General features: G+C 44.7%; 1 protein-coding gene across 2 annotated transcripts; it reads right to left on the bottom strand.

Moving 5' to 3' along the window:
* Positions 1 to 333: 333 nt before the first annotated feature.
* LOC124112891 (SAC3 domain-containing protein 1-like) lies at positions 334 to 16,902 on the bottom strand. Of its 2 annotated transcripts, XM_048395700.1 has the most exons (8): positions 16,757 to 16,902; positions 15,653 to 15,751; positions 13,682 to 13,810; positions 11,750 to 11,920; positions 5,450 to 5,902; positions 2,543 to 2,686; positions 1,566 to 1,752; positions 334 to 1,182 (listed from the first exon to the last, which is right to left on the bottom strand). In XM_048395700.1, the coding sequence occupies exons 1-8, from the start codon at positions 16,819 to 16,821 to the stop codon at positions 1,039 to 1,041; spliced, it is 1,392 nt and encodes a 463-aa protein (XP_048251657.1). In that variant the 5' UTR covers positions 16,822 to 16,902; the 3' UTR covers positions 334 to 1,038. The 2 variants fall into 2 exon arrangements, with proteins under 2 accessions (XP_048251657.1, XP_048251658.1); XM_048395701.1 differs by lacking the exons at positions 334 to 1,182; positions 1,566 to 1,752 and adding an exon at positions 1,771 to 2,508.
* Between the last annotated feature and the right edge of the window lie 306 nt (positions 16,903 to 17,208).

The raw sequence follows: 17,208 nt of genomic DNA on the forward strand, positions 1-17,208 counted from the left end.
AGTGTCTCACAAAGACAAAAAGGGGGACTCAACTACAAGGCCAGGTGCTTGATGAGAAGTTTCTGTCCCACTCCAGACATGTACACCAATGGACTTTCAGGTACGAATATAGGTCCCAAGCAACCTGCGCTGGTCATAAAAGGCAACTTACTATACGACTGGGTGGTCAGGCTCAGTGACTTGCTGGATGTGTGTCATCATTCCGGGGTAGAATAGGCCTCAGCCAACCCATGCTTGCCATAAAAGGCGACTATGCTTGTCGTAAAAGGCGACTGACGGGATCGGAAGGTCAGGCTTGCTGACTTGGTTGATGCATGTCATCGATCCCAATTGTGTGGATCGATGCTCCTGATGTCAATCACTGGATTGTCTGGTCCAGGCTTGATTATTTACAGACTGCAGTCATATAGCTGGAATATTCCTGAGTGCGACGTTAACCAACTGACAAACAAACACTGCAGACATTGTAATTAGTCCCAGCTGTGAACCTGATCATGTGAACCCGATCATGTGAACTCGATCATGTGAACCTGATCGTGTGAACCTGAAGCACCCTTCATACTTGACCACCTGTGGCTTCTAAAGACACATCCTATTGTAAATAGAATTAAAAATGTCATTATTTCAAATATATTTTCTTACAAACGCTAGCAGCAATTCTGATACCATGAGATCAAATGTCACCTTAGCCGTTTCACGGACAGTTCCCATGCGAGTAGAAACAAAGCTTCAGTAACTGAAAGACAAGATCAATTTCATGAATGGGCTTAAAACTCTCCCCTTAGAATCATTCAACTTTTAAAATTCAAAGATACAAAAGCATTCATGTGGTAGAAAAACTCGAAGTCACTGAGTGCATTGCTTGTTCTCTTTCAAAATGGTGTGTACATCAAACTGAATGATGTCACTATTTTGAGCCGTCATCATCAGACTTCTGTTCAACAGGTTGTCATCGCTGTGTCATCTGTTATTAGTAGGAGCATCAGACGTCACTGTTGCTAGTAGGAGTGTCAGATGTCACTGTTCTTAGTGGGAGGGTCAGGCGTCACTGTTGTTAGTTGGAGTATCAGACGTCAGTGTTGTTAGTAGCAGTGTCTCTTGACATGCGTCTCCCAGAAGAAGCTGTGGCAGTGACACACAGCAAAGCTTGCTCTCCAGGAATTCCCATCTCACAGACCGGGTCTGAAAGAAGGAGACCAATATCACATGGTGGGACACCAAGCATAAACTTCCAACAAAATGACATTTTCCTCAGAGCGAAAACTACAGACTTATATACTGTTACAAATAGGGACATGACAAACCATTGACATTACAAGCAACGATCCATGTCATGCAGGTACGATGACATGCAATCAGCCAAGTCACTGAGCCTGACCACTTGATCCATAAAGTTGTCTCTTACGCTTCTAGGGACCAATTCTAACCTGGAACCACACATTTCTATTGGACCAATCAACCATTTCATCTTCGGGAGGGATTTGTGTTTCAGACAATTGTTTTCAGTCAGCGCTTCCAGATAAACAGATTAACAATGGTCCATGATATTTTCAAAAACATCAAACCTTTTCAACAGGTGTGAAGTTTGCCTTGAGGAAGCCAACCCTCCCATCCTTGACTGTGAGGCCTTGCTCCCGACACGCCACCTCCGCCTCTGCCTCTGTGTCCCACCCCAGCAGCTGGATGAGTCGACTCACGGGGAAACTACAGTTTTTGCTGCTGTATGCTGTACACAGGGTCTTTAGGCCATACCTGTCAGAGACACGCTATCATTAATACTGCTGTACTTGGTACACAGGGTCTATAGGCCGTACCTGTCGGAGACACATCATCATTAATACTGCTGTATGTGGCACACAGGGTCTTTAGGCCGTACCTGTCGTGGACACATTATCATTAATACTGCTGTACATAGCACACAGGGTCTTTAGGCCGTACCTGTAGGAGACACATTATCATCATCAATACTGCTGTATGTGGCACACAGGGTCTTTAGGCCGTACCTGTCGGAGACACATTATCATCATCAATACTGCTGTATGTGGCACACAGGGTCTTTAGGCCGTACCTGTCGGGGACAACTTATCATTAATACTGCTGTACGTGGGACACAGGGTCTTTAGGCTGTACCTGTCGGAGACACATTATCATCATCAATACTGCTGTATGTGGCACACAGGGTCTTTAGGCCGTACCTGTCGGGGACACATTATCATTAATACTACAGTACGTGGGACACAGGGTCTTTAGGCCGTACCTGTCGGAGACACATTATCATTAATACTGCTGTACAGAGCACACAGGGTCTTTAGGCCGTACCTGTAGGAGACACATTATCATCATCAATACTGCTGTATGTGGCACACAGGGTCTTTAGGCCGTACCTGTCGGGGACACATTATCATTAATACTACAGTACGTGGGACACAGGGTCTTTAGGCCGTACCTGTCGGAGACACATTATCATTAATACTGCTGTACAGAGCACACAGGGTCTTTAGGCCATACCTGTCGGAGACACATTAGAAGTAAGCATACTCACGACTGTATGTTGGCAAGATGGCGGTGCAGGGCACACAGACACAGCATGCTGGGAAGCCGGGCAGCGAGGCGGAGGACTCGTAGCGTGTTGCCGAGCAGATAGCTGATGCTGATTTGGTAGGCGATATGGCACAGCTGGTGACATCTGAATAAAGGAGAGGAACACAGCGTTAGACATTGGCACCAGTCCTGTGCACAGTGCACAGAGACCGCCTTAGTGGTCCATCGGTAGAGCATCCAGCTGGAGAGCAGAATGTCCGGGGTTCGATCTCCGGCCATGTCATACCAAAAGACGTTAACAGATGTTACTTGTTGTTACAAGGTCTATACCGGGCTTAAAAGGGCTTAAACAAGGATTGGTCGGCTCGGAGTCAGTATTCTGTGTCTTAGTGGGGTATTCATGCTAAACTGTGGCATGGTATCTAGGTGGACTAGGACTATAAATCGGCAGCAGTCCGGACAAGTACAAGCAGCCATACGCACACATACGTGCATGCACGTCGCCATATAAGTGCAATAATCTTGGACTCGACGTTAACCCAATTTCACCTCACCTCACCTCACAGCTCACAAATCAGGTGAATTTACGCAACGTCGGTCGCGGAGAGTCCTTGGATGGGTGCCCGTGTTTCAGCAGCTTGGCTCCTGGGAGTTTGTTCGGCTTCGATCCTGGCCCACACTGAAGCACATGTAACACATGTGGCATCTCCTTGGGCAAATGACTTGGTTCAAAATGTGCCTGAGTTCACCCAACAGTGAATGGGTACCCGGTATGATGAGATGGCAATGTGGTTGTTAACTTGTTGTATACTCCCCATGGAGCTGAGAATGATTCTTGAGTGCACACTGATCGAGTGACCAGGGTAAGAATAGCGTTTTTCAGCATGCCCCTGAGTGGTGTGGAAATATGCGCAATATAAATGGCCTAATATTATTATATTGTCCTTGCCAAACTGCCCTATAGTTAAAGTATCAAAGCATTACAGTATTTTCCCTATCAATGGATCAGTGTGCACGCTCGTTCTCAGCTCCCTGGGGAGAATACAACTCAAGCAGCCTGTGAGGTACCAGAAGGTGAACACTCACATTACAATCGCATCCTACCGGGTACCCATTCACTGCTCGGTGAACAGAGGCTCTCAAGAGTCAAGCCACAGAAAAACGCGTCACCCATGCAACTACTCTCTGTGACCAATGTGGCCCATCTTCCTGAGGCAAGGGAGTTAACTGACTTTGAAAGTCCAGTATCCATCCTTGCCGACCTAGGCTGGAATTATGGAGTTTCATGTTTTTAATCTAGGTGCTCAAGTGATTCAATGCACATCAGGAGGTAAAATACGTTTTATTACAACAAAGATCATTATTATGAATGAAATAGTTTTGACTAGGATTTGTTTGTTGTCGTCGTTTAACGTCGCACTCAGCAAAAATTCCAGCGGTCTTTAAATAATCGAGTCTGGATCAGACAATCCAGTGATTGACATCATGAGCATCGATCTACGCAATTGGAATACGATGACATGCATCAAACCACCCAATCCCATTAGTCGCCTTTTACGAGAAGCATAGTCGCCTTTTACGGCAAGCATTGGTTGCTGAAGACCTATTTTACCACAGATCTTCATGGGTGTCTTGAGCCTCAATTTTGTTTGAAGCATCCACAAGATATTTGAGAGGTGGAATCTGATTGTCAGTAGGGAGGGCATAGAAGAGACATAACTCATCATAGCCATGAAATTCTAACCAAGGTCGGCAAGGGTGGAAACTGGACTTTTAAAAGTTTGTTAACTCCCTTGCCTCGGGAAGATGAACGTGGCCCAGATCCCCTGATTTGTTTCCTCTGTACGCAGGAAGTGCCCCACAATTCTACTTGAACCAGGTCATGTGGTCGGAGGTGCAGGTGGTTCAGTCATTTGAGGCGCCGCCATTCGCTGTGCACAGTTGGAGGGGGGACGGGTAACTCGGGTACCTGGGTCGGGTACCCACAGGACTACCCGGAACCATGGTCAGTCACGTGATATATTGTTTAATGTCAAAAATTATCTTGAACTCTATGGTTACACTACAAGCCACTAATGTTTGCATTTCTTTCTGACTATGCACCCATTCCTTCCGATATTTTCATATGGTTGAAGAAAGATATATCTTAATTCAGCTTCAGTGTATGAATGAACAGATTGTTTAAATGTATCTAAATACGTGTTGCCAGGGCTATGCTACAAATGTTCCCAATTGAGACATCTCTGAGACCTACAGTGGGTACCGGGGTAGGGTCGGGTAATAGGGGGGTGGGTACCCTGGTAGTATATTTGGACTCGTCCCACCCCTAACTTGTTGTTACCTGTAGCCTGGCATTAAGGGGATAAAATAAGAACTGGCTGGGTCGGAGTCAGTGTTCTGTCTGAGTTGGATGCTGATATATAATTGCAATAATCTTTAACATGACAATAAACTCCATTTCACCTGACCTCGTATTTATATTGTTTAATGACAAAAAGTATATCAAACACCATGGTCACAAATGTTCGCATTTCTTTCTGACTGTGCAGCCATTCTTTCTGACTTTTCATATGTTTGAATAAAGATGTAACTTCAGTGTATGCATGACCAGATTGTTTAATATATGTATGTAAACAGGTTTAGCCATGGCTAGGGTAAAAGAAAATTCCCAATCGGACATCTTGAGGCATCTCTTGAGACCTACTGTGGGTACCCGGGTAGGGTCGGGTAATAGGGGGCTGGGTACCCGGGGAAGTAAATTTGGACTCGTCCCAACAGAGCCCTACAGAGTTGCTTCCCTTAGTCACACCAGAAACCTATGATTGTGGATTCGAATCCCGGTTCACCCTGATTATGTTTCTAGATTTGTCAGCACCATAATTCTGGTACGTCAACCAGCAAGACTTACCTTAAAGACTTAGGAAGCTGCAGGAAGTGTCTGAGTGCGTCTGTGTCTCCGAGGTTATATAGGAGGTACACACTCTCGAACTCTGCCTGTCTTGGGTGAGCATTGTCTGTTGTTGTGTCTGTGTGTCTGTTACGAGATTCTGTGTCTGATAAACTACACCATCTCAGACCATCCTCCAAATGAGTCAGACCAGATCTACCATTGTCTGTGTCTGTGTGTCTGATGTTTGCGTGTCTGTTGTCAGCTGGACTACAATCAGCCTGTCGGCCTCCTGTCTGATCAGACACATGTCTGACACCTCTCCGCCGATCGTCTGAACTCTGTCTGGTGTCTGCGTCGTCCATCTGTCCTGTGTCTGTGTGTGAGTACAGATACAGTAGCCTCTTCAGACACTCCTGTGTGTGCTGTGAGTTGATCGCGGGATCATAGGTGTCCAGACCATGTTCACACAACCTGCAACAGAGTGAGTGATTGAGTTGGGTTTAACGCCGCTTTTAACAGTATTCCAGTTATATCACAGTGTGTCAGCTTAATGTGGGGGGAAAGCCCGAGTGATGCAGGTTTCAGACCATTTCGGTGAAACCCACGAGCGCGGGTATAGTGCTGACAAACCTAGAAACAATCAGGGTGAACCTACAATCATAGGTTTCTGGCGTGCCCAAGGGACACAACTCTGCACAGCGAATCGCGGCGCCTTAGACAACTGGGCCACCCGTGCCCCCTGTATACTCATGCGGACTAATAGGGACATGTGAAGGGTTTTAGGAATTACCATATTCGCATAATAGGCGCCCCGCTCTAATAAGCGCCCACGGTGATATTTGCTAATATATTGGCTAGTGAACAACACCAATCAGCGCCCCTTCCGATTGATCAATGTACACAAGACTTATTTATTTGCGTATAATACGCACTCGTGTGTTATATGCATTCTTAATTATGGGCAGTTAAATTCTGGAAAAAATATATCTGTCGCATATTACATTTCAATCTGTCAGCATAAACCACGAAATTTATCTTTCAACTCTGTTTTTTTCCACCAAAATAATATTCTAATAAGAGCCCCCTATTTCTAATTTTGAGAGCGCCCTGGGCGCTTATTACGTCGAATACGGTAATTGAAAATACACTTAGAATTTTGCATCTTTCCGAGACAAGAGAGTTAACACTCTTGCCACGGGGAGATGAGAATTTGGAGACATTGAGTTATATGAGAGAACTTTCAGCTTCACGGACTGTTAAGAAATTCACAGGAAGGGTTGACAATGGGAGCTTCTCAACAGAATCTCTAAAGACACTATTGTCCTACAATTGCAAATAGAATTCTCCATGTGCCTCTGCCAACATAGAAGAATGCCTAGCTGTACCAAACTTGGGATCAATTCATTCACATCCACTATATCTTTGGAAACTTTATCAATTCAATTCTTTGTTGTATTAATGGCCAGACAACATTGCAGAGTAACCAAGTACTTGAAGAGATCTTGATGCATCAGCCCGCCTGTATGCATCACAAACATAGAGATGACACAGTGACTACCCACCTATATTCAGAATACACATGGAGATGACACAATGTCTACCCACCTATATGCAGCATACACATGGAGATGACAGTGTCTACCCACCAAAATGCAGCATACACATGGAGATGACACAGTGTCTACCAACCTATATGCAGCACACACGTGGAGATGACACAGTGTCTACCAACCTATATGCAGCACACACGTGGAGATGACACAGTGTCTACCAACCTATATGCAGCACACACAAGGAGATGACACAGTGACTACCCACCTGTATGCAGCATAAACATGGAGATGACACAGTATCTACCCACCTATATGCAGCACACACATGGAGATGACACAGCGTCTATCCACCTATATGCAGCATCCATATGGAGATGACACAGTATCTACCCACCTATATGCAGCATCCATATGGAGATGACACAGTGTCTACCCACCTATATGCAGCATCCATATGGAGATGACACAGTATCTACCCACCTATATGCAGCACACACATGGAGATGACGCAGTGTCTACCCACATATATGCAGCATCCATATGGAGATGACACAGTATCTACCCACCTACATGCAGCACACACATGGAGATGACACAGTGTCTACCCACCTATATGCAGCACACACATGGAGATGACACAGTATCTACCCACCTATATGGAGCATACACATGGAGATGACACAGTGTCTACCCACCTATATGCAGCACACACATGGAGATGACACAGTGTCTACCTACCTATATGCAGCACACACATGGAGATGACACAGACTGTCTACCCACCTATATGCAGCACACACATGGAGATGACACAGTATCTACCCACCTATATGCAGCACAAACATGGAGATGACATAGACTGACTACTAAGCTATATGCAGCACACACAAGGAGATGAAAGAGTATCTATCCATTTATATGCAGCACATACATGGAGATGACACAGTATCTACCCACCTATATGCAGCACACAAAGGGAGATGACACAGTATCTACCCACCTTTATGCAGCACACACATGGAGATGACACAGTATCTACCCACCTATATGCAGCACACACATGGAGATGACACAGTGTCTATCCACCTATATGCAGTACACACATGGAGATGACACAGTGACTACCCACCTATATGCAGCACACACATGGAGATGACACAGTATCTACCCACCTATATGCAGCACACACGTGGAGATGACACAGTATCTACCCACCTATATGCAGCATATACATGGAGATGACACAGTGACTACCAACTTATATGCAGCATACACATGGAGATGACACAGACTGTCTACCCACCTATATGCAGCATACACATGGAGATGACACAGTGACTACCAACTTATATGCAGCGCACACGTGGAGATGACACAGTGTCTACCCACCTATATGCAGCACACACATGGAGATGACACAGTATCTACCCACCTATATGCAGCATACACATGGAGATGACACAGTGTCTACCCACCTATATGCAGCACACACATGGAGATGACACAGTATCTACCCACCTATATGCAGCATACACATGGAGATGACACAGTGACTACCCACCTATATGCAGCATACACATGGAGATGACAGTGTCTACCCACCTATATGCAGCACACACATGGAGATGACTCAGTGACTACCCACCTATATGCAGCATACACATGGAGATGACACAGTATCTACCCACCTATATGCAGCATCCATATGGAGATGACACAGTGTCTACCCACCTATATGCAGCACACACATGGAGATGACACAGTATCTACCCACCTATATGCAGCATCCATATGGAGATGACACAGTGTCTACCCACCTATATGCAGCACACACATTGAGATGACACACTATCTTCCCACCTATATGCAGCATCCATATGGAGATGACACAGTGTCTACCCACCTATATGCAGCATCCATATGGAGATGACACAGTATCTACCCACCTACATGCAGCACACACATGGAGATGACACAGTGTCTACCCACCTATATGCAGCACACACATGGAGATGACACAGTGTCTACCCACCTATATGCAGCACACACATGGAGATGACACAGACTGTCTACCCACCTATATGCAGCACACACATGGTGATGACACAGTATCTACCCACCTATATGCAGCACAAACATGGAGATGACATAGACTGACTACTAAGCTATATGCAGCACACACAAGGAGATGAAAGAGTATCTATCCATTTATATGCAGCACATACATGGAGATGACACAGTATCTACCCACCTATATGCAGCACACACATGGAGATGACACAGTATCTACCCACCTTTATGCAGCACACACATGGAGATGACACAGTATCTACCCACCTATATGCAGCATACACATGGAGATGACACAGTGTCTACCTACCTATATGCAGCTTACACATGGAGATGACACAGACTGTCTACCCACCTATATGCAGCACACATGTGGAGATGACGCAGTGTCTACCCACCTTTATGCAGCATACACATGGAGATGACACAGTATCTACCCACCTATATGCAGCACACACATGGAGATGACGCAGTATCTACCCACCTTTATGCAGCATACACATGGAGATGACACATACTGTCTACCCACCTATATGCAGCATACACATGGAGATGACACAGTGACTACCCACCTATATGCAGCATACACATGGAGATGACACAGTGTCTATCCACCTATATGCAGTACACACATCGAGATGACACAGTGTCTATCCACCTTTATGCAGTACACACATGGAGATGACACAGTATCTACCCACCTATATGCAGCACACACATGGAGATGACACAGTGTCTACCCACCTATATGCAGCACACACATGGAGATGACAGTGTCTACCCACCTATATGCAGCATACACATGGAGATGACACAGACTGTCTACCCACCTATATGCAGCACACACGTGGAGATGACGCAGTGTCTACCCACCTTTTTGCAGCATACACATGGAGATGACACAGTATCTACCCACCTTTATGCAGCACACACATCGAGATGACACAGTGTCTATCCACCTATATGCAGTACACACATGGAGATGACACAGTGTCTACCCACCTTTATGCAGCACACACATCGAGATGACACAGTGTCTATCCATTTATATGCAGCATACACATGGAGATGACACAGTGACTACCAACTTATATGCAGCATACACATGGAGATGACACAGACTGTCTACCCACCTACATGCAGCATACACATGGAGATGACACAGTGACTACCAACTTATATGCAGCGCACACGTGGAGATGACACAGTGTCTACCCACCTATATGCAGCACACACATGGAGATGACACAGTATCTACCCACCTATATGCAGCATACACATGGAGATGACACAGACTGTCTACCCACCTATATGCAGCACACACATGGAGATAACACAGTATCTACCCACCTATATGCAGCATACACATGGAGATGACACAGTGACTACCCACCTTTATGCAGCACACACATGGAGATGACAGTGTCTACCCACCTATATGCAGCACACACATGGAGATGACACAGACTGTCTACCAACCTATATGCAGCACACACATGGAGATGACACAGACTGTCTACCCACCTATATGCAGCACACACATGGAGATGACACAGTGTCTACCCACCTATATGCAGCACACACATGGAGATGACATAGACTGACTACTAAGCTATATACAGCACACACAAGGAGATGAAAGAGTATCTATCCATTTATATGCAGCACATACATGGAGATGACACAGTATCTACCCACCTATATGCAGCACACACATGGAGATGACACAGTATCTACCCACCTTTATGCAGCACACACATGGAGATGACACAGTGTCTACCAACCTATATGCAGCACACACATGGAGATGACACAGTGTCTATCCACCTATATGCAGTACACACATGGAGATAACACAGTGACTACCCACCTATATGCAGCATACACATGGAGATGACACAGTATCTACCCACCTAAATGCAGCATACACATGGAGATGACACAGTGTCTACCCACCTATATGCAGCACACACATGGAGATGACACAGTGTCTACCCACCTATATGCAGCACACACATGGAGATGACATAGACTGACTACTAAGCTATATACAGCACACACAAGGAGATGAAAGAGTATCTATCCATTTATATGCAGCACATACATGGAGATGACACAGTATCTACCCACCTATATGCAGCACACACATGGAGATGACACAGTATCTACCCACCTTTATGCAGCACACACATGGAGATGACACAGTATCTACCCACCTATAGGCAGCAAACACATGGAGATGACACAGTGTCTACCTACCTATATGCAGCATACACATGGAGATGACACAGTATCTACCAACCTATATGCAGCACACACATGGAGATGACACAGTATCTACCCACCTATATGCAGCACACACATGGAGATGACACAGTGTCTACCCACCTATATGCAGCACACACATGGAGATGACACAGTGTCTACCCACCTATATGCAGCACACACATGGAGATGACATAGACTGACTACTAAGCTATATGCAGCATACACATGGAGATGACACAGTGTCTATCCACCTATATGCAGCATCCATATGGAGATGACACAGTGTCTACCCACCTATATGCAGCACACACATGGAGATGACATAGACTGACTACTAAGCTATATGCAGCACACACATGGGGATGACAGAGTGTCTATCCACCTACATGCAGCATACACATGGAGATGACATAGACTGACTACCCACCTATATGCAGCATACACATGGAAGCTGACACAGGCCTCCAGGATAGTGATGGCATCATGACCTTTGATGTCCTGGATAACCATGTCTTGTCGGATGGCTCTCAGACGGTCAAACACAAAGTCATACACCTCGTTCCACCCGGATTTCTGAGTGTGGTGCAGGGAAATTATACTGGAACAGACAACAGCAGACAAATACAGCATGCATCATCATGTGAAGACTGATGTTAGTCTGCAGGAACATGACCTGGGTAAATGTGCCACACCAACTGTCCTCAACAGGTCCTGTGCTTAATCTAACATTCAAAATGTTTGTTTCAAGAAACTAACATTTTTAATCCACTAGTCCTTATAATGATAGCTTATAGCAAAAGCTGTTAAAATGGCAAACTTTGACTCGTCCTCATGTTACCATAACTATTGGGCACTTTGGCAAGGACTGCAGGACTAGTGCCAATTCCAAACACTTGTAACATTTAAGGAGGTAAAAATATGTGAAGCCAGTGTCTCTTCGAAGAGTAATCCTAATTCTTATTATTATTACTGCTACTACTACTACTACTACTACTAATAATAATGATAATAATATTCCACTTAAAAACATACCAGATATATAGCACAAGACTCCACACTATGTATTCTCAAGGAGCCCCCGTAAAGGTTTGTTTTTTCGTTTGTTGTTTAATGCTCACTCAGCAATATTCTTGCCATATGACGGCTGTCTGTAAATAATCAAGTCTAGACCAGACAATCCAGTATTTGACATCATGAGCATCGATCAGGGCAACAGTGATATGCGGCAAGCATGGGTTGCTGAGGACCGATTCTAACCCTGGATCTTCACAGGTGGACCGTCAAGGGATCCGTGTACATTCTCAACTCCCTGGTGATCATACATCCCAAACTGCCTGTAACATTTTCATTTTCCGTCGGTTTTATTCAGTTCCAGTTTGTAGCAAAATTAAAGCATTGAGAACTGGTTCAGAATACCAACTGTCAGACCTGTTCATCAATGAGGACTACCACCATAACCGGAGTTTGACTTGTCCTCAGCAAAAGTCCACTAGTTAAAGCATTGAGAACTGGTTCAGAATACCAACTGTCAGACCTGTTCATGAATGAGGACTACCACCATAACCGGAGTTTGACTTGTCCTCAGCAAAAGTCCACTAGTTAAAGCATTGAGAACTGGTTCAGAATACCAACTGTCAGACCTGTTCATGAATGAGGACTACCACCATAACCGGAGTTTGACTTGTCCTCAGCAAAAGTCCACTAGTTAAAGCATTGAGAACTGGTTCAGAATACCAACTGTCAGACCTGTTCATCAATGAGGACTACCACCATAACCGGAGTTTGACTTGTCCTCAGCAAAAGTCCACTAGTTAAAGCATTGAGAACTGGTTCAGAATACCAACTGTCAGACCTGTTCATGAATAAGGACTACCACCATAACCGGAGTTTGACTTGTCCTCAGCAAAAGTCCACTAGTTAAAGCATTGAGAACTGGTTCAGAATACCAACTGTCAGACCTGTTCATGAATGAGGACTACCACCATAACCGGAGTTTGACTTGTCCTCAGCAAAAGTCCACTAGTTAAAGCATTGAGAACTGGTTCAGAATACCAACTGTCAGACCTGTTCATGAATGAGGACTACCACCATAACCGGAGTTTGACTTGTCCTCAGCAAAAGTCCACTAGTCTTGGACTAGTAGTCTAGAATGAGTGAGTGAGTATGATTTTACGCCGCTTTTAGCAATATTCCAGCAATATCACGGCGGGGGGCACCAGAAATGGGCTTCACACATTGTACCCATGTCGGGAATCGAACCCGGGTCTTCGGCATGCCGAGCGAACGCTTTAACCACTAGGCTACCCGACCGCCCTAGTCTAGAATGAATATCAAAGCCTGTATCGAGGTGTTTACTCACTTTGTGAACAGGAAGCTGATGGTTTGGTGAAGAATTCGGGGAGGTCGCAAAGCACAAGGGTCGGGGTCAGCACGACCAGCAGCCGGGCGGGAGTATTCCTTCACAGCAGAGGTCAGGTCACCTCGAGGTCTGTTGACAAATAGGACGATTATCGAATATGTGGTCAATATGTTACAGTCAATGTCTATAATCTGGCAATATATATACAGAGATTGACCACATCTTAACCTGCACCACACCCGTGCTCGTTGGTTTCACCGAAGTGGTCTGAGACCTGCATCACTCGGGCTTTCCTCCCACATTACGCTGACATGCCTGTTGAAACTGAAACACTGTTCAAAGTGGCATTAAACCAAACGCACTCACTCACTATTTCAAGTGTACAGTGAGTGAGTGAGTGAGTGAGTTGGGTTTAACGCAGCTTTTTCAATTATTCCAGTTATATCATGACATGTCAACTTAATGTTGGGGGAAAGCCAAAGGTGATGCAGGTCTAAGACGTTTACCACTTCGGTGAAACCCACGAGCACGGGTATGGTGCTGACAAACCTAGAAACATAATCGGGGCGAACCGGGATTCGAACCCACAATCATAGGTTTCTGGCGTGCCCAAGGGACGCAACTCAGCACAGCAAAAGGCGGTGCCTTAGACAACGCAATGTTTTTTGGATCTAATTATTTTTACATGTTGTTTAACACTGCAGCATTATGACAGCCACTGGTCTATAATCAAGTCTGGGCCAGACAAACCAGTGGTTGATATCATGAGCAGCAATCCAAGCAATTGGGGCAAGGAAGGCTTAAAAACATAAAAGAATTGGTTGAAATTATAGTGTGGAGGGTGGTGTATTTTTTTTGTATTTTCTTGTTCAAACTAGTATGTAACCAAATAAACATTGCGTTCAATCAAACTGGAAATGGGCCTCGTTTACATAAACAAGCATAAAAAACTCCTATTGCCGCCAGGACAATAACACGAGATGTGCAGAAGAGCAGGGAGCAATATAAAGGGAAGTAACTGCGTACTATATTGGATCTCATTGTTTAAAGTACAAGGATTTTTATTTTTTGGGGGAAAATGGAAATTTAAACAAAATGTGCGGCAGACTTTATGATGCAACAGGCAGTGCCTGAGAACCAAGACACACAATCAACAACTTCACCAAGTCTGTCAACCCAATCCATAAATCCTCTCTTGGCTGTATGTTTGTGTTTGTTTCTTGGTTAATGCCGCACTCAGCAACATTCCAGCTGACCCGTGAAGATTCCAGGATAGAACAGGTCTTCAGCAACCCATGCTTGCTGTAAAAGGTGACTATGCTTGTCGTAAAAGGTGACTAACGGGATCGGGTGGTCAGGCTCGCTGACTTGGTTGATACATGTCATCGATCCCAATTGCGTGGATCGATGCTCACGATGTCAATCACTGGATTGTCTGGTCCAGACTCGGTTATTTTACAGACCGCCGTCATAAAGCTGGAATATTGCTGAGTGAGGCGTTATACAACAAACAAACAAACAAACATTCCAGCTATATGATGGCAGCCTGTGAAAGAAATTTTTGTACCAGACAATCCAGTGATCAATATGTTTTTGTTTGTTTTGTTTATTTGTTTAACGCCGCACTCAGCAATATTCCAGCTATATGACGGCGGTCTGTAAATAATAGTCTGACCAAGACAATCCCGCGAAACCATGTCAGTGAGCCTGACCACCCGATCCCGTTAGTCTACACTTACGACAAGCATAGTCGCCTTTTACGACAAGCATGGGTTGCTGAAGACCTATTCTACCCCGGATCTTCTCGGGTCAATATGTTAGAATAAATCTGGGTATGAGGACATGCTGTCAATCCAGTCACTGAACCTGACCTACTGATCCATCAAGTCACCTCTTACAACCAGCATAGGTTGCGGAGGACCTATTCTATCTCAGAACTCAGATTATGCTATGATAGCTCCTGATGCCTACCTGGCCCGACCCCGACCCCGACCCCGACCTCGACCTCTGCCGACAGACTTCTTCCCTTGGGGCAGTTCCAGTTGATGCAGTAGACCCTCCCGCTCTCTCCTGACAAACAAACAAAAGGATCACACTTAAATACACTCAGTGAGTTTGAGTGAGTGAGTTTGATTTTACGCCGCCTTTAGCAATATTCCAGCAATATCACGGCGGGGGACACCAGAAATGGGCTTCACACATTGTACCCATGTCAGTCTCGAACCCAGGTCTTCGGCGTGACGAGCGAACACTTTAACCACTAGGCTACCCGACCGCCCACTAAATACACTCAGAGTTTAGTCTTTGCCAAAACCTCATGTTTTGGTTTGGTTTGTTGTTTAACGCCGCACTCAGCAATATTCCAGCTGTATGACAGCAGTTTGTAAATAATCAAGTCTGGACCAGACAATCCAGTGATTAACATCATGAGCAACTTTAAACAAATAATAAAATGTCTGAAAATTACCAGTTTCAATGCAATGAGGTTATCTCTGAAGTAATATAGTAAGATCTATGTATCATTCACACAAATTCAGTCACAATTCTCCCTTTTTTGTGTGAATAATTCGAGACAAAGTTGCCACACACAAAAATTTAACCTCAAGGCAAAAAGGAAAGGTGAATTCCCGATGGTAACACACAAGCTAACTGTTCACAGATTTATAAGGTACTTTATTTGCTGGTCCACAGGGACTGGCAGTCATATTAATTACCGAACCAAGCCTAATTTTACCGGTAAAAAACTGCTAATTACCGGAACATTGTGTTTATCTCCTTATTAATCATTAACCAAAACGAAAGCAAATAAAAAAATAATCCAAGTTTTTTTTCCCTGAGTTTGTTTCGTATTTTATTATTGTTGATTCAATTAAACGACTGATGATCTATTGAACTTGATCCTATCACTGCGTTGATCGAAGGACGTATCATCTATGAAATCAATATCAACCATTAATCAGTAACTTAATTGTCGGTAACTGTCACACGCTATGACTCGACCACGACAATGCTCGAAAACCGAACAATCACTGAACGAAATCGGAAGTATTTCATCACAGTCAGACAGTCACTCACATTTTGAATTCTTCCATCGGGCACATGGTCTGACATCTGCCTACAACACGAGGCACTTCGTCCATGTTGATCAGCGCTCAATGAACTGGAAATGGAACATGCCCGTGTTTACTTTCGGTGAGCGCTCATCTTTAAAGGGAAGTAACTTCGCCAACTGCCAACCGCTAAGAAGTACTTTTTGTCAATCTGCTTGCAAGCGTTTTTCCACCTGTTCTTATCTGGGGCCAAAAAATTGAATCGCTATTGTAGATTGTAGGGGTTATAGCGAAAACGGCACCTCAGCAAAACGTCACCGGGAGAAAACGGCACCGATTGGCGAAAACGGCACCTCGTCTCAAGCGAAAACGGCACCTTATTAGTTTACACCTTGGTCAAATAAATGATAATAAACTTACATTAAAGAAGTAAGAAATTAGACCCCTTCTCCAATTTACTCGCCGAATCTGATTGGT

Source organism: Haliotis rufescens, unplaced genomic scaffold (genome assembly GCF_023055435.1).
Source record: "Haliotis rufescens isolate VD_foot unplaced genomic scaffold, xgHalRufe1.0.p SCAF_14, whole genome shotgun sequence".
In the NCBI taxonomy this organism is placed as follows: Eukaryota; Metazoa; Mollusca; class Gastropoda; order Lepetellida; family Haliotidae; genus Haliotis; species Haliotis rufescens.